At 39.5% G+C, this 22,464-nt stretch overlaps 1 protein-coding gene across 1 annotated transcript; it reads left to right on the forward strand.

Moving 5' to 3' along the window:
* Positions 1 to 726: 726 nt before the first annotated feature.
* On the forward strand, positions 727 to 17,386 carry LOC120288852 (receptor-like protein kinase At3g21340). The gene is made up of 7 exons (XM_039303030.1): positions 727 to 883; positions 1,671 to 1,873; positions 2,009 to 2,135; positions 2,233 to 2,295; positions 2,381 to 2,570; positions 2,685 to 2,870; positions 17,149 to 17,386. The coding sequence occupies exons 2-7, from the start codon at positions 1,682 to 1,684 to the stop codon at positions 17,384 to 17,386; spliced, it is 996 nt and encodes a 331-aa protein (XP_039158964.1). The 5' UTR covers positions 727 to 883; positions 1,671 to 1,681.
* The last annotated feature ends 5,078 nt before the right edge of the window (positions 17,387 to 22,464 follow it).

The following is a 22,464-nucleotide window of genomic DNA, read 5'->3' on the forward strand; positions in this document are numbered from 1 at the left end:
ACGGGATCCTCTATTTTGATCTCCGATGGTCAGGAAATTGAGCTCGAGCAATTTGATGGGCGACATAGTCTCATCATTGTCACATCTATCAACAATGGAATACTTGTAAGTATCGCCGTGGTTGAATTAGTTGTGTCTGCATGTCACTCATGATCAAGCACCCCCTGGGAGTCAACTCATGATTTAAAAATTAAGGTTGTGTTTTAGGAGACATAAGCAATTGAAATATTGCCCTAATGTGTGGAAACATACTGCATTTGGCTATGGAGCTAGTTAACTTGATATGAGGTGTTCTAAACTTGCTATTTCCCAGAGATTTGTCCAACAATCATCTTACAGGAGCAATACCAGAAACTCTGGCAGAATTACCAAATCTTAGATTTCTGTAAGTCAATTGTCTCGGTGAAGCAGCAAGAGATTTGAAGTGGACATATCTTTAATAACGGCTATATTTGCAGAAATTTAAGCGGAAATAACCTGATTGGATCAGTTCCTGAAGCTCTTAAGAAAAGGGTTGTGGACAAAACTTTAAACATGAGGTTCTCTCTCTCTCTCTCTCTCTGAGTCATATGCGACTTTTATAAGGTGGCAAGAATATCAATATGTTTTCTTTATTGTGATTAAAAGCAAATAAGAAGGCCAACTTGCGATCAACATATGGGAAATCAATCTAGGCATTTATTGATAGGAATTTGAGTTCAGCTCCTTCATTCTTGTGGCAGTTTGGCAGGAAACAAGAATCTTTGCCTAGCTGATCCTTGTCCGCAGAAGAAGAAACAAAATTCCATCCTCATTCCAATTGTTACGTCAGTTTCAAGCTTCTTTTTAGTTCTCTTTGGTGCTTTGGCTATTGTTTGGTTAATTAAACGGAAACGAAGAGCAGGTAAGCATTCTTACTTGTGCTGTTCATGCAATCTAAACTGCATTTGACAGCAATCTTGACTTTGGTTTTACATTGGTACAGTTCTAACTGCAACAGTGTCTTTTCTAGGATAATTTTTTTTTTTTTGGTCGAATTTTCTAGGATAATTTAGTTGAGAAAACATAACTCAGCAACTTGCTGTCTCTTCTCCCCCCTCCCCAACCCCCCACCCGGACTATCATTTTACAATCTTATCAACCTCAGGAATAAAGGAACGTTAGCATTAATCCAAATTTCCAATGTTGGTAATCTGAGTTACATAGTAGTCACAAGAAAATGGAGAGAAAAGAGAGAAAGCCATATTTACAGCATGATCGCATCAGCATCACAAAGCGTATGTGTATTATTCGGCTTAACTTAATGAAATTTGTGATTTTTCTTTTCAAAAGTAACTGTGCTATGCATGGGAAGGACTTATAACAGCTTGATAGTACAACTTTGTCCTTAATATTCTGAGGCTCCCAAAAAGAAAGTTTGATTGTGCAATCGCCAACTAATCTTTGTGTATTGAGCAAAGAACAATTATCTATTTGATAGCATGTTGAAGGTAGGCGACAGAGAACCCCTGCCCAGATCTTTCGATTATTGTCCTCTTCTCCATTAATATAGCTCTTTAAATGGGATCGGTAAAACCCTTCCTATGTCTTTTAATGGTTGTGGACGCATTTACCATGGGAAGTTATTTGCCATGAAAGTCTACTACCTGAAAGGGTAGTCACTAAACTCATAGGAACTTTTTTTGATACAGAATCTAGTGAAATGACGTTGAGATTAAAGAATCGACCTTTTAAGTATAGAGAGATTTCAAGAATCACTGGAAATTTTGGACGAGTTATTGGTGAAGGTGGATTTGGAAAGGTTTATCTTGGTACACTAGATAATGGCACCACGGTTGCTGTGAAGACTCTCTCTAAATCATCAAAGCAAGGGTACAAGGAATTTCAAGCCGAGGTTAGATTGGATGATGCAATCACTCTTCCTTTTAAAATCAACTTACGCCGACACTTATGCAGACGTTCATTTAGAAAATTCCTCTTAGACTATTGTCAACATGCATTATTTTAATGCACACTTGTGACACTGCAGGTGCAACTCTTAATGCTTATTCATCACGGAAACTTGGTTTCTTTGTTTGGATATTGTGGTGATTCCAAGAACAATGCTTTAATATATGAATACATGGCCAACGGAAATTTAAGGCAACACTTATCAGGTGTGTATTTATGTTCTTTTCTATTGTTGTCTTCTCTAAAATAGTCCTGTAAAACTCTATTTCTTGCTCATAAATAAAGTTAGGATGCATCCAACAGAGGACCATCCGAAGGTCTTGACGTGGAGTAAGAGACTACAAATAGCTGTGGATGCAGCAAAAGGTACATGAATGGGATAACCACAGTTTTAGGTTTTTTCTTGACATTGCTGTGGCATTCTTGACATGGTTTTTGCGAGGAGTTACAGGTTTGGATTATTTGCATAACGGTTGCAAGCCACCCATCATCCACAGAGACTTGAAGACTACAAACATTTTGTTGAACGAAGACTTCCAAGCCAAAATAGCTGATTTTGGCCTGTCAAAAACTTTTGTGACTCAAAACGACTCTTATGTGTCATCTTGTCCCGCAGGCACTCCTGGCTACATTGATCCCGAGTAATAGCTACAACTTGATATTATCAATCTGATTCTGCATATAAAAATTGACATTGCCTAGGATTTCATATTTGATTTAAAGATCCATTATTTGTTTTTTTTTTTTCCACCCAGGTTTCATTTTTCTGGAATCTTTAATAGGAAGAGTGATGTTTATAGTTTCGGAATCATACTCTTTGAATTGATCACGGGCCGACCTGCAATAATGAGAAGCCGGGATGGCAATGCCAACATGCACATCCTTCAATGGTCAATTCCAATTGTTGAAAGTGGTGATATAGAGAGGATTATGGATCCAATGTTACAAGGAAAATTCGACGTCAACTCGGCTTGAGAGTAACGGAGATCGCTATGTCTTGTACGCGATCAATAGCAAGTCAAAGGCCGGACATAAATGATGTACTGTCAGAGTTGAAAGAGTCTTTGGTGAGCAAATCAAGTGGTTCCTTGGAAATGACCTCCCTACAGCTCCATTCTAACAATGCCCCTATGGCAAGGTAGTCGAACTTTTCCAATCCATAAAGGCTTTGTCAACAAATTTGTACTATCAATTTTTTTTTTAATTGCATCATCCATTTCCCTTTTCTTATAATAAATAAATCTGCAAAACTCGCTTTTGAACAATGATATCCTTTCGTCCTTTGTTACTTCTTTCTCCATTCATAATGTCAGTTGATGGCATTTCTAATACCGAGGAATTAGAAATTCCTTATTGAGCATGGGCGGAGGTGAGTTGTGATTCTGACTTTGAGGTTATCCATGGATCAGGTAATTGGCATTAACAGGCCCTTGCAGCACACGTTCTTAGGGTTCAATTGAGATTTAAGTTGGAATCAACACAATTGATTAAGAAGCAACAATTTGGCAATGTTGAAGGGGTAGAATGAGAAAATTTATAATGAGGATTCTAGTGGTCTTAATGTAGTACTTCTCACAAGCATCCTGGGATATACATGCAAGCATCATTAACAAATTATGGACACAAGTCTTGATCTTGACTTATGATAATGCATACATTTGCAAAATGTTTATATCCAAATAAAAGGCAATCCTAATCTCTCTAATTCTTAGAATGTGGAATAGGCTTTCTGTCTCGAGGTTCTAATGCAACAACCAGTATCATTGATTAGATGAGAGCCCTCCTGCCGGAGAAGATGTGCATCACCAGTGTAACGTTGCTTGTTCATCAAAAAAGGACCCACTGACATGTAATTGATTTGTCCCATCTATGACAATTAATGGCAGGATTTGGAAAAAATGAGGGCTCATCCTAGCGAGCAAACTCGAAGAAAGAACCAATTGATGATATGAGACTAGCAGAAATTTGCACATATCGTGACATAAGTATGTAATGTCCCTTCTGGTTTAGGGTTGATCTGATCAAGCACTACAGACAACAACAGAACCACAGAGTCGAAACAAAAATGTGTCTTGAACTCGAGTCCCTTATCGTCCGTTCTCTTGTGACTTTGTTGGTCTACCATGAGAATTGACCAAAGCTTTACTGATCTAGTTAGAAGACAAGGGGAGAGTCAAGTCACTTTTAATGACTTTAAATCCATCACTTGTGACAAAATAATCGAGATCGTAAGAAGAGAGGAGATAAGGAAATTAGAGTTTGAATATCGTCATCCATTTCATGCTAATTGAATGTTTGTTAAGTTGTCGACTTCCATGGAACCTAAAACAAAGCTGACATTACACTGATGACTAGATCAACATCATCGATTTAGCCAAGACATTGTCAAGAGCAACTAGAGTAACTAAATACTTAAAAAGACATATTGTTTGATAAAAACATCGAAAATAAGAGCACATATGATCACTAGATATAAAGGACGCATTAGAAGAAAAATATATTGGTTCGTCAATTAAAAGCAAATCTTAGCAATGATAATGTTGTTGTCACATAGTAACTGATGGACCAAAGAAATGGTCAACTCCATTTTCTCTTTTTTGGAAAGGCAAACCAGTTTCCGCAACAAGATTCTCTTTTTGAAGCGAAAAACAAATCAACCAAGATTCTTTTTTTGGTCGAATGTGAAAGTAAACTCACTTTTACTACAGCAAAGTCTTTGCTCTTTAATTTCTTTATTCAATAGTGCAATGTGCACTATTGAAGCAAAAATCATCTTTATTGTTCTCAAGTATTGTGTTGGTAAATCATGTAATTAGTCCGATTCTTTTCTTACTCAAGCCATCAATAAAATCACTGAATGAATAACTCTTATCAGGGATCAATTAGGAATAGTAAAATGAGCGTATAAACTTTTAAATGCACTCCAAAGCATGCCATTCCATAACTTCAAAGCGAGTACCCACTTCACCTAATTTATTAGACTCAATTTCGCTGGAAGACCTGAGTTAATGGGAAGCTTGGGTAAATTAGTATGTATTGACATATGATTTAATTTTTTATTCTAATAATGTGGGACTATTTGAGTAAAAAGTTTGTGGAATCAATACTATATGTTCTAAAATCTTCAAGTCATGCATTAAGACACTGTCCAATATTTAAATGTCGTGTCGAAATGTCACCACATTATCTATTTACGGGATTTATATGTTCTTCATATACATATAGTCTTGCTTCACAAATAAATTTAATCTTTTGGATTGAACATTTTAACATAGTATCAAAGTTGGGTTTTGCACCAATTTATTTCACATGTACGACCTCTCATTGGTCAAATTTGACACATCAAATCATGTTTGAACGAGATAGGAGGTATTAAAACATATACATTTTTTTTTATAAATGTGATCTCCCTCCATGTTATAATACTCACGATATATGAAGTTAGTGTAGAAACAAGAGATAGCCCAAAGTTTAAATCCATTAACTATACTTGACCGGACCAAATTTAACTGCCTAGCCAACTTGAGTGAATTATTATAGGAATAAGTATTACAAAAATCCTAAAACTCGTCGTAAAATTGCAATTAAATCATAATGTTTTCAAAAAGTACGATGAAGTCGTAAAATTATTATAAGGATTAAGTCCTGAATTCATCTTTAAGCATAATTTAACTATGAAAAGTCGCACTTGACTTCCCATATTAAATTTGAGAATCAACTAAAAAAATGAGAATATTTAAATGCCACCGCCCTTGCACCGTCCTACCTTTTGATCAAGCCGCTCACCGCCGACTCCATCCAATGGGCCCATCTCAGCCGTCCATCTGCTTTCTTTCTTCGAATGATGCAAAAGGGACGGTGTGATGCGCTACGGGGTACAGAGCCAAACCTCACTTCCCTTTCAGCGTGTGGGAGTAACGACTCGATGATAGCCGCCCGCGTTTCATCCCCATCGGTTGCCTTTTGATTTCAAGATGAATCCCACGCGGGTGCTCGTACTTGCTTTTGCGATTTTCTTTATCTACTTTTCTTTTCAACTTAAATCCTTATTGCCCAATTAATAACAAAAAGAAGTGGGGGCATTCCAAATTAGGGGTGTGCAACCGAACTGGGTATACCCAATTCCCGGATCAGCCCACCTGGAAAAATGGGTCGGAAGGGGTTCCCGTTGAAAGCAGTTCGGGAACTGGTTCCCAAAATTCGGAACAGTTTAAACCGGTCTAGGAACAAGTTCTAAGTGATTACTCACCCGGAACCCGGTTCCTGGACCTGTTTTGTAAGTAAAGGTCTAAAACCCTATTTTTTCCCCCGATTTTTATTTTTATTTTGGCAATCACACGACGTTTTTCCTCTTGGCTCTCTCGAACATGCACGACACTCCTCCTTTGTCATTCATTTTCCTCACTTGCTTCCCTCCCTCATCGGCTCCCTCTTGCACCGTCCGATGGACAAACGGTGTTCGTCGCCGTATCACATGGATTTGTTCACCTAATTTCTCTTTTGTAGAAGGAATTATGCTTGCATAAATGAGTAACTTCATGTAGTAGTTGTGGGAATAAGACTAATATTAGACCCATGTTTGTTACTAATTATTTGCCTTATGATTTTATTTATTATAATTAGCATTGTGGATCTTTAATTTTTCGTTTAGTCAAAAAATTCATGTATTTATTTATTACAAGTGCTTAATATTTCAATACAAATTAGGAGGATTATGTTATTTTCTTGCGTATTAATATAAAATTCGAAGTTGTATAGGTTATCGGAAATTGCAAAACAGGTTCTAGTAGAAACAAGATTGACCCTAGAACCGGATCGGAAAAACATGATGGATTAGGTACAGGGTCCAATACAAACAGGGTCGGTAAATATAGTCCAGAAAAGTTGAACCGGTTATAACATGGTCAGGTATAGGGTCTAGGTCTAGACCCTTCCACCCTAGACCCGATCACCCCTATTCCAAATGCCCATCTTTATCGGCGATTTAATTCCTCATTCATCTAACCACTCCAGAGGCCACCCTTGAGAAATTGGGAGTTGGGGATTCTAAAAACGATTTAATTTTAGGTATACATTTTGATTCTCATGCCTTATAAGGAGGTAAACCAAAAGTTCAAGAATAAGAGTAGAATATGACCGATAAAAAAAAAATCCTCTTATTGAAAAAAAAATACAAAGAATTCCTCCTCTCAAAAGTGATGACTAATACTTGCTTTTGGTTGCGAAAAATTGGGAGCTATATTGAGTAAAGAAATAAAAAGGAGTATGGGTTGGCATAGGTCACTATTTTAAATAAATTCATTTAATTATTGTATAGCCATAGATTAGGACAACATTTTTTATCCGTTACACTTGAAGTTGAGCAAGGTAGATCCGTTTCGTAAGATTTGCCTCGAACTATCATGCCTCGATTTTCTGAGTACGTGTTCATCCCTCTACGGTCGATTAATAGAGACATCCTAGGATGCATCGCCGACCCATCCTTTTTAATGGACACGCAGAAGCAATTTAATAATCCCCAGACAACAATAATATGGGATGGGAAAGTAGGGCCATAATTTTGAAAACCATCATCACACTTATATATACATATCACAACTAGTTACATACAAACCAAACTATCTATATATTTATGGAAAAAGTGCTGCGGAAGTCCTAAAATTTGTCGCGAAAATGCATTTGAGTCTTTAAACTTGAGAAAAGTGCAAATAAATCCTAAAACTTGTCAAAATGTTTCATTTGAGTCCTAAAATTGACGTCGTCAGTTTATTGACGGAAAATGCTAACGTGGCGTTGGCATAGTATTTTAAATTATTTTTATTTTCCAACTGGCTTTTTAAAATATTTTTTATTCAATTTTTCAAAAAAAATATATTTAAAAACTAAAATTCATTTTTTAAAAAACTGTTAAAAAAAAAAGGCAAGAGGAGGCAGCTGCCTATTGCTGGAGGGGCCGGCGACCCTCGCCTGGTGCGGGTGAGGGCTAGCGACCCTCACCTAACGCGGGTGAGGGCGCCCGGATCTGGTACATCGGCCCTCGCCCGGGGGTTGGCGACCATCGCTAGTCCCGGGCGAGGCCTCGATAGCCCTCGCCTTTGGGCCGGCGAGGCTCGCCCAAATCTAGGCGTTGCCATAGAGCGTGAGGGCCACATGGGTGGCCCGCTCCTGTGCTTCCCTATGCTCGACGCCAGTAGATCTCGAGCCAAGTTCCGGCCGCGTCACCACTATTCCAAGTCCCCTTGTCGGTGACCTCTGCTCGTGACCCAGAACTTCCACATCTCGTGCCCGGCCGGATCACGGGCGAGCCTCGCCGACCCCGGGTGAGGGTCGGCGAGGCCTCACCTGGGGTTGGCAATGGTTGCCGGCCCCTAGGCAAGGGCCGGCGTGCCCAGATCGGGGCTCCCTCTCCCACGTTAGGCGAGGGTCGCTGGCCCTTGCACGGGTCCGCGAGGCCTCGCCCTAGTCGGGCGACGGTCGGCGATTTTCGGGCGGTGACCGGCCACCGTCGCCGGCCCCTCCGGCGATGGGCGGCCGCCTCTTTCGCCTTTTTTTTTTCTAATAGTTTTTAAAAAATGAATTTTAGTTTTTAAATATAATTTTTTTTTTTTAAAATGAATGAAAAAATATTTTAAAAAGCCAGCTAGAAAATAAAAAAATAATTTAAAATGTCATGTTAGCAATTTTAACGGAAAATGCTAACGGTATTAACTTTATGGCTTAATTGAACCATTTTGATAAGTTTTAGGACTTATTTACACTTTTTGCAAGTTTTTGGACTCAAATGCATTTTGGCAACAAGTTTTAGGACTTCTGCAACACTTATCCCTACACACACACACACACACACACACACACACACACACACATGAGTTCTACAAAGCTGGGGTGGGGGTTTGAGAAAAACTAAGGGTCCTCGTCCTCCTCTCCATCATCCTCCACACTCCAACTGGAGCCTTCAGTAGACTACACCAGAGACTTTGGTACTTCAAAAACCAGGTCCACCGCATCTACAACCGAGTCTTGAGGAGGATCTATTGTACCCTTTCCAAAAGCGACCTCCAAAACATACCGAGGTATCTTAGACTTCCAGATGGGACCCTCTCTTGGGCCATCTGAACCGGCGATACCATGATCGGTATCGGTGGGGCACCTTGTGGGTGAGGCCTGCATCAACCCAAACTATGGACCTTATCAACTCATAGGTCCAGCTTCTAGGGCTCCCATGCAACGAAATATAAGATGTCTACTCGGTAACCTTCTTAGGCTATCCAAAAAACTCACGAGCTGCCATATGAGGACCTAAAATATTATCCCACAATGAGGTGAGACAACGTCTCAACGAATTCAACTCCCTAAGACCCGACTAGAAAGAAAATATGCCTTAAGGCTGCCTAAGCACGAGATATGAGCCGGAGGTCTTACTTTTGCTTATGTTCCTTCCTACAAGTCAGTATAATTGACATTTTCAACCAATCATTTCAACACATCAAGACAATTGAATCATCGATCAATCGACTCAGTCGATTCCATGTCATTGGACCATCACATGGTCAATTCAATCAATACTATCTATAAGTTCTCTCTCATCAAGGACTGCTCGCGCTTAAGCTGAAAATAGATAATAGCTTGCCTCAAAGGCTAATAAATAGTATACTACTCTCTGTCTATCTCTGTCTCTGTCTCTCTCTCTCTCTCTAAGCTGACATATTGAGTCATCGGGCTAATATAGTATACTAACAATACTCACCAAAGCTGTGCAAACCTTACTTGCTCACCAAAGCCCGAAGCTGTGTGGATCTTAATTGCTCACCAAAGCTATGCGAATCTTAATGCTCACCGAAGCTGTGTGATACTTAGGGTATAGGTATCAAGCATGCAAGCTGACACAATATACCATTCTAATCAACCAATGATTTCTCAACTTTTATCATACCCGATAAAAATACTCGTCTGTGGGTACACGGTCGGCCATAGCCAAAATATAATATTTTCTCACTTTTGAACATCCCACAGTCTCAGCAGTCCCAAAATAGATTTTTGGCGTTGTAGACTAACGTATGGTAGTTTTCCAATTAATTACCAAAATTATCAATTTTTTAGATAATTACCCACAATCACCAATCACACTTAATTTGCACAAAATAACAATCAAATAAATAAACAAATCACATCTCTGCAATCAGCATAAAATTCCGATCACTGGCTATTCCAGTCTAATTTTCGGAAAATAATTAATTAATTAAATAATTACGGAAAATAAGTGAATAATGTCAATAAATGCAACTTAGGCCCGAAAAGCCTAATTGGAAGCCAAGACGGATCCAGAAAATTTCCAAATCACTCTAGTTAAATACTAGAGCTTGTGTAGGTTCTAACTACACTACTCTAACCACCTAACATGCAACGACAATCAATTAAATTGCTAATCTAATCTAATTATCCACATTATGCATACTTTGTCTAAACTAAACAACTCTTAAACGTCATTAACCTACTAAGTAGGGATTAGTGAGTTAAACTCACTTGTTAAATGATCCACTCGAATCGAAATGATGGGGACGCGGAGGAGCTCGACAAACACCAAAGTGGGCTTGCCAAACGGGGTCGAGAACACCTCCAAAATGGGCCAAACAGCAGCCTAGAGACCCACTAACCTTGGTCTCTAATGTGGGCCAAAAAAGGGCTGAACGACAGCTGGTTGAGGCGACAACGGGCTGAGACGAATCGAGGAGGCTGAACCGGGTTTAGGCGGACGGCTTCGGGCTTCCAAGCAGCTTCGGCGATGGCGGGATGAGCTCGAGCAGCTCTGAGGATCACTTGGGCTTGTGGCTAAAGCAAAAGGACAGCTAGGGAAGGTGAAGATGGGAGTGGGGTTGGTGTGAGGCGCGACGGGCGCGATGGTGGGCGAGCGGTGGTTTGACGAGGGTTGGGCTGCTTCGTCGACTTCAGTTGGTCTCCTCTGTGTTTGCTAAGCTCAAACGTGAAGAAGGAGGAGATGGGGTGTCGACCGAAGCAAAGGAGAAGGAGAGGAAGGAGGGGCGACCGGTTTCGGTTAAGGGAAAGCTTCCAACCTCATCTCTTTGTCCCCATTGGCTGACCTCATCATCCCAGCTGGTCTCCCTCAGTAATTTCCTGACTAAAACACCTCTTCTAGAAGCCTTAAAGAGGTCCATAATGTTGGGTCCATGGGACATACGAATTTCACATTATTTTCCCTCAAATTGGACTTTAATCCTTCTTGAATCAACTCAAAACGGCTCCCATAAATTTTATTATCGAGTCTGCGATTAAATTGGTATTTTTCCTTACCAATTGAACCCACTTGCTTTCAATTGCACGATAAAAAACAATCTTCTACATTTTTAGACAAAACCGTCCTACCTCGACTTTTTCCCAAAAAGTCTCGGTTTTGCAGAAAGATCTTCGGAGACTAAGTTGACGTTTTTAAAATGATTTGTGACATGATAGAACTTTTTGGATTCAAATTTGTAATTAATTTCGATCTAACACAATTTTAGGGTGACCTAAGCTACCGAGTAGCTTTAAGAAATTTTTATTGCAAATAACTCATGGTCAATTTTCTTCGAATCACAATGAACCTCTTCGACACATTGGCGACTCTCGATCGTCATGAAAATATCAAGGATTCAAATACGAGCACAAGATACCAAAATGATAGAAGAATCGATTTAGTGCCGATCGACGAGAATTTTGCAATTTAGTGGAATCACCCACATTTAACCACATATCTCAGTCGAACCAACCTATCTCTGATTCTTAATCAATCTTACCATGCCAAAATGATCTCTGCAGATAAGCACGGTTGAGCAGTCGATTCCTAGTTGAATCCTTAAGTCTATTGCATTAAAATCCCTTAATGGTTTCCCAAGATAGTTTAGTTATCTCACGAGTGATCAGCTTTGAGAATAACACTATAAGCACGTCGATGAAAGGCCCGATTAATTTAATTGAAAGCAGAATAAAAAATTTAGGATGTCACACGAACAACTTTACAACAAAAGAACAGTTAAAGTTATTTACGATCCAGTTGAGATAGCTTTGCTAATGAATTTTTAGCCTAAAAAATTGGCTTGAATTTCATGTGTTTGGTAAAAGGTTTTGAAAGCCCATTTGTCAACTGTAATGCATTTGTAAAGAAGTTTCTCTCATGGCACCTTCGGTTCAGCATTAGCAGCAATCTCTCTTTCTTGAGACATTGAACAATAAGTTAATGAATTTTTGCTTTATTTCCCATCTTACCCCCATTCAATAATCATAATTCTGATTTTATGCTTTTCAAACACAAAAACCTCAATTCTACCTAGCAAATCCATGAACAGGACCGTCGCCAAGGGTTGAGTGTTGCCTAAGGTCAACATCGTGGGTCGTCAGGCAAGATCTAGGGGGTCAAGGTAAAATCTAGAGAATCTCCGGTCGCGCTTGAGTTTTGTTCGACGCATAATCACAATGATATAGAGAATAAAAGTATGAAAAAGAAATCAAGACATAAGATTTTTATCATGATTTATCCTTAAATTAGGGTTACCTTTGGTAGAAAATTTAACTATAATTAACATCTCTCTCTCTCTCTCTCTCTCTCTCTCTCTCTCTCTCTCTCTCATAGATCAATTAATTACAAGAGATAGGTCGCCGGAGGTCGAGGCGGTGTCGCACGACGCGCGCGACCTTGCCGCCCCAGATCCGGGGTCGTCGGAGGTCGCCAGAGGTTGCCGGCGGCCGCTTGCCCTTGCCGGTCAATTTTTTTTATTTTTCTTTTGATAATTTTTTTTATCACAAAAGTCCTTTGTCCCCCAAACACCATTTTGCTCAAAGGTACTTCACAAAGGGTTTTCAAACTACAATTTACCAAACACAGTTTGCATTTTGAAAAACACCTTTATCTCAAAAGTCTTTGTATTTTTCTAAAAAATTTCCCCAAAAGTCTTCTCAAACGCACCCTTACTCCAAACTACAAAGCATATTTTTTTTTTTCTTTTATGTTTTTCTTCTCTCTTCCCTTCGCCGATCACGGTAGAGAGAAGTTAGACTCGGCGAGGGCTGCCCTTGCTAGCATTGAGCGAGGGTAGCCCTCGCTAGCATCGAGTGAGGGTAGCCCTCATCGAATCTAGGGAGGGTGGCCTCATCGGCGTCGAGCAAGGGCATTCCTTGCTAGATCCGGCCCAGTGAGGGCCGCCCTCACTTGTGTCGAGTGAGGGTTGCAACGTAGGCAAGGGTCGTCCTCACCTAGGTCGGCAAGGGACGCCCTTGCCCAACCTAGCCGGAGGTTGCCCTCACATGAGTCCGGCTTCCCTCCGCAATGGTTGGCAGAGGGAAGAGAGAAGAAAAAAAGGGGCAAAAAGGCAAAGAAAAAGGAAAGCAAAGGAAAAAAAATTAAAGACGAAAGTGCCCTTCGACCATAGAGTTTGGGGTAAATATATCAAAATTGGCAAAGTATGAGATTTTGTGGGTCACAAAAAAAAAAAAATTGAGGTAAATTTGTCACACTAAGCAAAGTTTGGGATTTTTGGTGGTTTTTTTTTCCCTTTATGCTATGGGCTGAGCTGTTTTAGTTAATTGGGCCAAGTGAGATTGCATTGGACTTTGGCCCAAGGAGTCGGGTCTTATTCTATCAAACTTGGATGGCTCGGCTTGAGGCTAGTTGACTAGGTTCAACCGAATTAACTTGTGGGATCCCAATTGCTTTGAATTGTATTATGGGTTTGGCTAATCTTGCCTTGCTTTGCCCAATTAGCTAAATTGGGTTTTGGTCCAAGTGGGCTCAACTGGAACGAGTCAACTCAACTAGGTTGACTCGTTTGGACTCTTTTGATCCCAATTTGTCGTTTTAGCCAAGTTATGCCAAGTTAGATTTTGCCAAAATTGATATTAAAATTGAGTAAATTTGGCTTAATTGGATTCCTATTGGGCTAATTGGCATTACCTATGAAGGATAGATAGGGGCCCTAAAATGACGCTCAAAAATTGGTTAACCCGTCTTGAGCTTGAATTCTGAAAATTGGCTTAAGATTTCAATGCTTTACAACGTCTCAAATGTCCATCAACCATAGTCCAAGAGTGCTCTTGAAGCACATGCTCCAATACCGCTAGGCATGGCAGCGATGGAATAGTTATTGGTGCAAAGAAATTACTCTAGAAATCACTCTAGAAATCAATGGATTTTGAATGTTACCTATCGGGGTCAAAATTTTTAGTTTGGCCAAAAAGTCCACTTTCTATCGTTTTTCAAAAAAAAAAAAAAAAATAGGTATTGAGTGTCTAATTAAGCTGGCCAATAATTGAATTGATGATTTTTCGATTTTTCAAAATTTTGAAAAAATGTTGACAAAGAGTTGACTTGAGGGTATGATTAAAGGTAAACTCTAAAGTCAACCTTGGATTATTGATGAAATCAATGCCTGCATTTCCATTGAATGCAATGGAATTTGCAAAACTTTAAGAAATCAATGAAATGTCTCTTTTTTTGCCAAGAAACGGTATCTGTCGTGATTAGGGATCTCTAATCTCAAGTTTTTACCTCAACCAGGCTTGTCGGCTAAAATCAAGTGTCAATAATAGGTGATTAGGCATGAATGCATAATATACACATCCAAATACTTTAAAATGACTCACTTTGGGCTTGCAATTCCATAATTTCTTATATGATGTCATAAAAACAAGACTTGTTTGGAGTAATTTGTTGATCGCGTGCGTTGTTGTCTTAATATCCTTGACCTAAAACTTTTGTGGAACATTCTACACATGAAACATGCTCCTATAGGCCCATTCTCTCTTTCTCTCTTTTTTTCCCGCAACTTTATTTTGTCGTGCTGTACTTTGACATGTAAATTGTTGACGTATCTTATACTTTTGCTAATACTATGTAAACTCATGCGGGGTGTAGTCACCCCATTATTAGGACGAAGGTATCATATTTGCTTGTTGAATTCTTTAAACTCCTTACATTTTTTCTATAAAATCAACATACCTAAAGAAACTAGCAATGAACGTTGTCATGTACTTTGACATCTAAATATTCATTGCTTTGCTAGTCCAAATACATTTGAGTGGATGAGTTCAAGAGGAGTCTTGGCATGGTATTGGAACTCCTCACACGGAAGTTGATGTGTCTTCCCATGTTGACACCCGACACATATTATGTCTTCTCGAACATCTAATTGGGGGAGACCCTTTATCATAGCCTTCTACATCATCACCTTTAACTTATGATAATTTATGTGTCAGAATTGAGCATGTCAATCGGGTGTCTCGCTCTTTTGGATTTTGTTCATGTGTGTTGTCTCTGCCGACATCATGTATGTAAACTTCAGTTAACACCCCTCCATGATCAACATCCTAGTAGGTTTAAAACTGCAGTGCACCTTAAAATCGTTCAGGTGAAACACCACACAATATCTCAAGTTGTAAGTTGTGACACCAACAGTAGGCTTTTTTCAATCCTGGTACATGATACACGTGTTTTGCTAATCAATCTTATGTCAACTGAATCGGATGCAATCACTGTCTAGTTTTGCGATGACTACTACTCATCTACTGGTATACTCAAACATGTTGGGTATATTGTTTTGATCCATATGGTTTAAGCATCATGAGTCAACTATCCAATCATTGTCATAATTGATTAGTTTAAACTTACCATGACAAAAGTCGTCGCATCATCTAACATAGTGATAGAGAAGGCTGCGAGCTCTACTTGTTTTTTTTTACCACAATAGATGCTTGGAAATCCCACTTTTCTTAACTGTTGTTCTCTTTCATGATAGATGCTGCAACATTTCCTTATGATCATTTTAATCGACGATCCCTAGCAAAGTGAACAATTTTGCCACAAATTTAGCGATGACCATCTCGCCTCTATCTGTTCTTATCTTCATTCTTGTTATCTTTTCCTCGATCCCAATGAGCTCTGTCTAGTTCTTTGATAGTTTCAGTGACCTTTTTTATTTTTTTATTTTTTATTTTATGTTTCTGATCTTCAGTGCATGATCCGTTTCTCCTCTTACTCTTGAACACTCCCTTATTACCAAGTAGTGCACTTTTATCATCCTCGACTAAGACCTTAAACAACTTTTCATTTAAAGCTTCTTGGTTGGCTAATATATTCAATAAGAGCTGGGTCTTGTGCCTATCTACGGATGGCCATAACAATATCATTATACTCCGGTCATAATCCATGAATGATAATTCTCCTTATCCTTATCTTGGACATGGCACTCTGAGAATCAAATTTTAAAATTTCTTGACAAAGAGATTTAACTTTGGAGAATTATTAACTCGCCGTCATGTGTCGTTGTGAAATTGACGATAACTTGTTCTCCAACATTGCAGCTTGGCATCATTCGTTGTTGCAAACAATGCCGCAAGGCATCTCACACCTCCTTCAGAGTCATCGTCTTATCGATATTTTGTAATAATTCATCTTCAACAATCACTACAAGAACATAGAGCACAATTCCAACTTTCATCTTCTGCTTTCTCAACTCGTTATCATCTATGTATAGTGTGGTGTTCCTGCCGCCAACAATATCTCTTAAGTCTTGACCCAATAGGTAAATATGAACACGGATACTCTAATTATTACCATTGGGGTTGTTGAGCCTTTCAATGCTGCTAAAAAAACTTGAAATATCCACGAGCATGACTTGGTTATAATGCCCAATATTATACCAAGTAAGCTTGGTCCTAGACCAATTGATCACAATCCTTGATTATGCACTAGTCGAACTTTGGCGCTCCGATCCCAGACCACCTACTCACGTAGAATAGTCTTGGACCACTGTCTTCATGCACCATGTCTCCTGAGCGCTGAGTTTACGGTCTCCTACCGTTTGCTCGATACCACTTGCTGGGCGCACACAACAAAAGTTTAAAATTCTAATTGTGGAGAAAGATCGGAAACTCAACAAAGAAAATATACTTTGTTTTTGTAGCGATTCAACCCCCCTCCTTATATCATTTTAGAGATTAATGATTCATCCCCTTATATCATTATAGAGATTAATGGTTCACTTCCTCTAGAAATATAAAAATTAATTGGAAAAGAGAGAGATTAGTGGTTCACTCCCTCTAGAAACATAAAAATTAATTGGAAAAGAGAGGAAGTGAATGTTCACTAAGAGCCCAAGAGGGTAACATCTACGTACTTCAGTGGGTGACTCCAATCATCAAAAGTGGAGACAGGGAGAACATTGGAGACCCAAGGTTAAACGGAAAGTTCAACATAAGCTCGGCTTGGAAAGCTGTGGATATAGCAATGACATGTAAGCCACTATCCGCAATTCAGAGGCGAGACATGAGTCATATATTGGCTGAACTGAAGCAATGTTTAGCCGTAGACGTGGCAAGCCAGAAAGTGCAAAATGGTGAGATGGAATCAAACAGCTTCTTTGAAATGGCCACTCTGGATCTTGACTGTGATAGTGTTCCCCTTGCGAGGTAAATGGGGGAAATTCAAGACATATCACATAGTATTTCAATTCCCACGTCGAAAAAGATGATGTCTTGTGATGTTATAAATGATTAAGATCCACTTGAGATGGTCATCACTTCGTATGTACGCTCAAAATACTTTTTTTGGGGGCTCAGTCCACATTGAACCGGTCATTAAGACATGGTATATCCTAAGAGAGACAAATAAGCCTAGCGTTTTCTTTTTCCATTTTGAATAACACGAGGGGTGACTGGACTTTTGAGAAGTATAGCTATTTCCACAACGCATTAATTATATTTGGACTGGACCTTTGAGAAGTATAACTATTTCCACAACACATTAATTATATTTGAATGCATAGCCTTATTCACTGATGAAAGGTGCTTTTTAACATTTCTAATAGACTTCTCCTGAAATATTATTTTCATTGAAAGCAACAACTGCCTTACTCTTTCTCAGGGAAAGTCCTAAACTTTTGCATTGGTGCCAATTTAGTTTTAAATATTTTAATTGAACCAATTAGTTCTAAACATTTTTATAATAGTATCAATTTAGTCCATCAAGCCATTTTAGGACGAAAATTACCCACGTGGCCGTCGGCAATCCTACATGATGTTACCGACGCTAACGTTGACAAAATTTATAATTTTTAAATATTTTCTTTTTTCTTTTTTCTTTCTTTTTTCTTTCTCCTTACCCCTTAGCCGACGAGGTCGCCGGCCAACCATCGCTTGCCATAGGCAAGAGCGTTGGCCCCCGCCCAATCTAGGCGAGGGTCGAAACCCTTACCTGTTGGCTAACAAGGGCTGAAGCCCTAGCCTATTGGCCAACAAGGGTGCGGCGGCCCTCGTCGGCCAAGAGTGAGGGCCTCTATGCCCTCGTCGGCCATAGGCAATGGCGTGAAGGCCCTCACTTGTGGCAAGCAATGGCTACAATGCCTCAGGCAAGGCTGGTGTGGCCCTTGCACGGATCTAGGTAAGGCTCGATGCCCTCGCTTGTAGCAGGCAAGGGCATGGTGCTGTCACATGGATCTAGGCGAGGGCCGCACCCTCGCTTGTGGCCGGCAATAGTTGGTGGCGACCTCGGGGCCAAGGGGTAAGGAGAAAGAAAAAGGAAAAAAAGAAAAGACAATAAAAGGGAAAAATAATATAAAAATTATAAAATATATCCACGTCAGCGCCGGTGGTGTCATATAAGACCGCCAGCGCTCACATCGGTAATTTCCGGCTTAAATTGGCCAAATGAACTAAATTAGTACTAATGTGAAAATGTTTAGGACTAAATTGATCAAATTGAAAAGCTTATGACTGATTGATACCATTGCAAAAAGTTTAGAACTTTTTGGTACTTTTCCCTTTCTCGGGTTACCTATGCATAACCAAATAGATTTTCTTAATCTAGATAACTAAATGTGGCACCCCTCGACGGCCCTCGATCCGTTAGGATCGCCACTGTTCACTTACCTTTCACTTGACTTAATAATGTAATACTCTGATACCAAGGAATTTCATTATAATTCATGAATCCTGGGGGTTTACATATTTTAGATCGGTCCATGCGCAATTTATATGGTGAAAGCACATCCATCAACTCCCTTCCCTATATTCAGAAAACAATGCACACCAACTAAACGTTTATAGGTAAAAGCCGAACACTTTTATTTACTTAAACTAGATGGACATCATTCATCAGTACATCAAAATGCCATAGTTTTCTATACTTGGATATACTTCAAAAGATGACTGACATCTCCTCCAACAGTCGTATACTTAAAGTCCATCGATTAGTGTCGGCGTCCAAAAGTTCCTTCTTTTGCTATCCTCCTCCTCGTGGTCATATCCAACCACTTGATCCATCTACTAGTGGCAGTGGCAGCCTATGTAGCACCGACACGGACATGCGACTCGCGACACGACACGACACGACAAGTTCGACACGTCATTTCTTAAAAATAGAGAATTTCGACACATTCCACACGTTATATATTAAATATATAAATACATAAATAAATAATAATAAAAATAGCCTAGAATTAATTTACACGAAAAATATTAAATAATATCATTCATTATTTTAATTTGTTACAATAATACATAAAACTTAGATGAAAAAAACATTGTTTAAAGAAAAATGCTGAAATGATATTTTTATATTTATATATTTATCATATATAGCATTTTTTTTTATTACTTCTTTCATAGTAAAAGACTTTTAAAAAAACTAAAACAATTATAAAAAAACAAAACTGAAAAAAAAAAAAAAAAAAAAATTAACCATATGCGTGTATATTTATAGCAATTTTATTACTTCTTTTATTACTTCTTTTTTGTATATTTATATTTTGACCCCTCAAGTATTAGAAATTTTTAAAATTGATCCGTGCGTGTCGGAATTCTAGACTCGCGTGTCGGAGAGAGTTGACCACGTGTCGGATTTTTCGACACTCGTTGACTGCGTGTCGGAGCGTGTCGGGACGTGTCGAAGCGTGTCGGACACGTGTCGGAGTGTCGGACACGACTCAAAGGCTTCCGAAGAGTGTCCGTGCTACATAGGTGGCGGCAGAGGTATCTTATCTAGTCTGAAATGTTAGTCCCCAAACGGGGTGAGTACAACCACTCAGCAGTAAAGATCCACCAAACTACACAATGTAACAAGCAAGACAATCAAGATATCACGAGTAAATCACATATCATCCATGCTATCAAGCATACATCACCATGCAGTTGTGCATATATCACCATGCAGTCATGCATATCTTGCCATGTCATCGTGCATATATCACCATGATTCGTATCCATCCATGCTATCAAGCATACATCACCATGAGATCCATTTACGCCTTCATGATCTCATTTTCAATATCAAATAGCATCAATTTACTTTCATAAGCAGATCATGCATCATGCCATATGCATACACCCATGCACATGATTTAATTTCAGTTATTATCTTTCACAAGGATCTCATTATTTTTCATCCAGGGACTAATGTTTACATCCCACAATTTATCGCTCGCACCCTACTTGGCATCACGAGGGCCTCCGGCACACACCTCCGGGCATCCGGCAGACACACTCCGGGCATCTCGTATCCCAACTAGCATCACGAGGAATCCTCCCGGCACACACCTCCAGGGCTTCCGGCACACACACTCTGGGCATCTCGAAACTCCCGAGGACATCCGGCACCCACACTCCGGGCATCCCAACACTCCTGGGGCATCGTCGGCTCACACCTCCGACGGTCTCGTTATTATCACAATATATAATCTCATATATGTCTCATTTTCATCATGGTATTTGATGCAAAAATATTAAAGATCTAAACCATCTTTTGATGTCACATGATATGCCAAACATCACCATATATGCAGCATATACAACCACTCAAGACATCATATTTCGTAGGGCAGTCCATTTATTCTTGAAAATACAGCAAATTTCGGATAAAGCAGAATGCACTTCTTTAATAAAAATTTTGGAAAAATTAGTAAAAAATCTCAATAAATTCTGAGAATTTAACACGATGTAAAAAAGATCCAGAGGAAGATATTTCATGAAGAACACTATGTCAAGAATGTCATGCCCCGACCCTCAGGCATGCATACATCCCTTACTTTTGGTCGATTTTAAAATGCGATATCCCAAAATTATGTATCGCTGACCCTTTCATTTATATATGCACATGCAGAAGCAGTTATAATTCCCCAGACAATAAAGCAATGGGATAGAAAAGTAGGCCATATATTTTCCTTACTGAAAATTCACAACTACATCTTTTTACATGCATCTTATAGTATTCTACAATACTATATATACGCAACTCTAGTCTAACGTCTATTCACATGCAAACAAGGTCTGACAAGACAGGACAGGATCTCGGTCCTCATCCGGGTCGTACTCGATGTCATACTCGGAGTCCTCCTCCACGTACTCCTCTTCGGATTCCTCAACAAGGATTTCCTCGTCAAATTCATGCTCCTTAGGCTCCTCATCCAGGTCCTGAAATGGTTATTCAATAACCATTGAGACAACGTCTCAGCAAGTTCTACCTCCTAAGACCCGATTAGTAAACTAGTACACCTTAGGGCTGCCTACGCACAACATGAGTTAGAGGACTTACCTTGGCCTCAGATTCCACCTGCATATTAGCACAATTCAATAGGCACCCAAGCAATAACAGCACAGATCGAAGCATCTATCAAATCGACTTAGTCGATTACACACCAACAAGACCACTCACGGTCATTCCCATTCAATCAATCAATTCACAACATCAGATCAAAACAATGATCAATCGAACTAGTCGATTACATGTCATTCGGACCACCTCTCGGTCACATCAACACCATACTTTAAAATCTCCATTCGGGTACTCAGTCACAGAGTCAGATGAATGCTCTCGAGCGTCTTTTTCGCCAAGGTGACGTACCAATTACCGATCACGATAATCTCCAGCAGTACACTTAGTCACAGAGCCTCATTAATGCTCTCAGGCGTCGTTTTCGCCAAGGTGACATAAGTAACAGACGGTCTACGTGCGTTTTGTAATGCGCCATTTTCGCACAGTGATATTCCCCATCACCAAACCATGCCCGTCATAGGTCACAAATCACTGATAGTTTACGTGCGTTCTTTAAGGCGCCGTTTTCACATAGTGATGTCATTCATCACCGAACCACGCCTGTCACGATTCATAGGCAAGTCTACGTGCATTCTTTAAGGCGCCGTTTTCGCACAGTGATCTCCCTATCACCGAACCACGCCTGCCATAAGTCATAGACAGTCTACATGTGTTCTTTAAGGCGCCGTTTTCGCATAGTGATATACTTTATCACCGAACCACGCCTGTCTATACTTCGTACTTGATCGGTCTCAGCCAATAAAATTCTCAGTTAGCTCTCATCACTTTCTCCACTTTACAGCTCATCAAAGCATTATAAAGGTTAAATAAACAAACTCGGCCATTTACAAATCAATCATTCAATTCCACTCAAATTCAATCAATTAAGGAATAATTCCATAAATTGCACAATCAATTTAATTAAGCACAACGTGGAGTTCAAATAAATAAACGGATTGCACCAC

Source organism: Eucalyptus grandis, chromosome 10 (assembly GCF_016545825.1).
Source record: "Eucalyptus grandis isolate ANBG69807.140 chromosome 10, ASM1654582v1, whole genome shotgun sequence".
Taxonomy (NCBI): domain Eukaryota; kingdom Viridiplantae; phylum Streptophyta; class Magnoliopsida; order Myrtales; family Myrtaceae; genus Eucalyptus; species Eucalyptus grandis.

Bases quoted from the DNA above. Each gene is read 5' to 3' on its own strand.
- LOC120288852 (XM_039303030.1), top strand. From the start codon at position 1,682: ATGACGTTGAGATTAAAGAATCGACCTTTTAAGTATAGAGAGATTTCA. The intron at 2,136-2,232 runs GTGTGTATTTAT...TGCATCCAACAG, and splicing joins TTTAAGGCAACACTTATCAG to AGGACCATCCGAAGGTCTTG. The intron at 2,871-17,148 runs GTTACAAGGAAA...TGGAGACCCAAG, and splicing joins GAGAGGATTATGGATCCAAT to GTTAAACGGAAAGTTCAACA.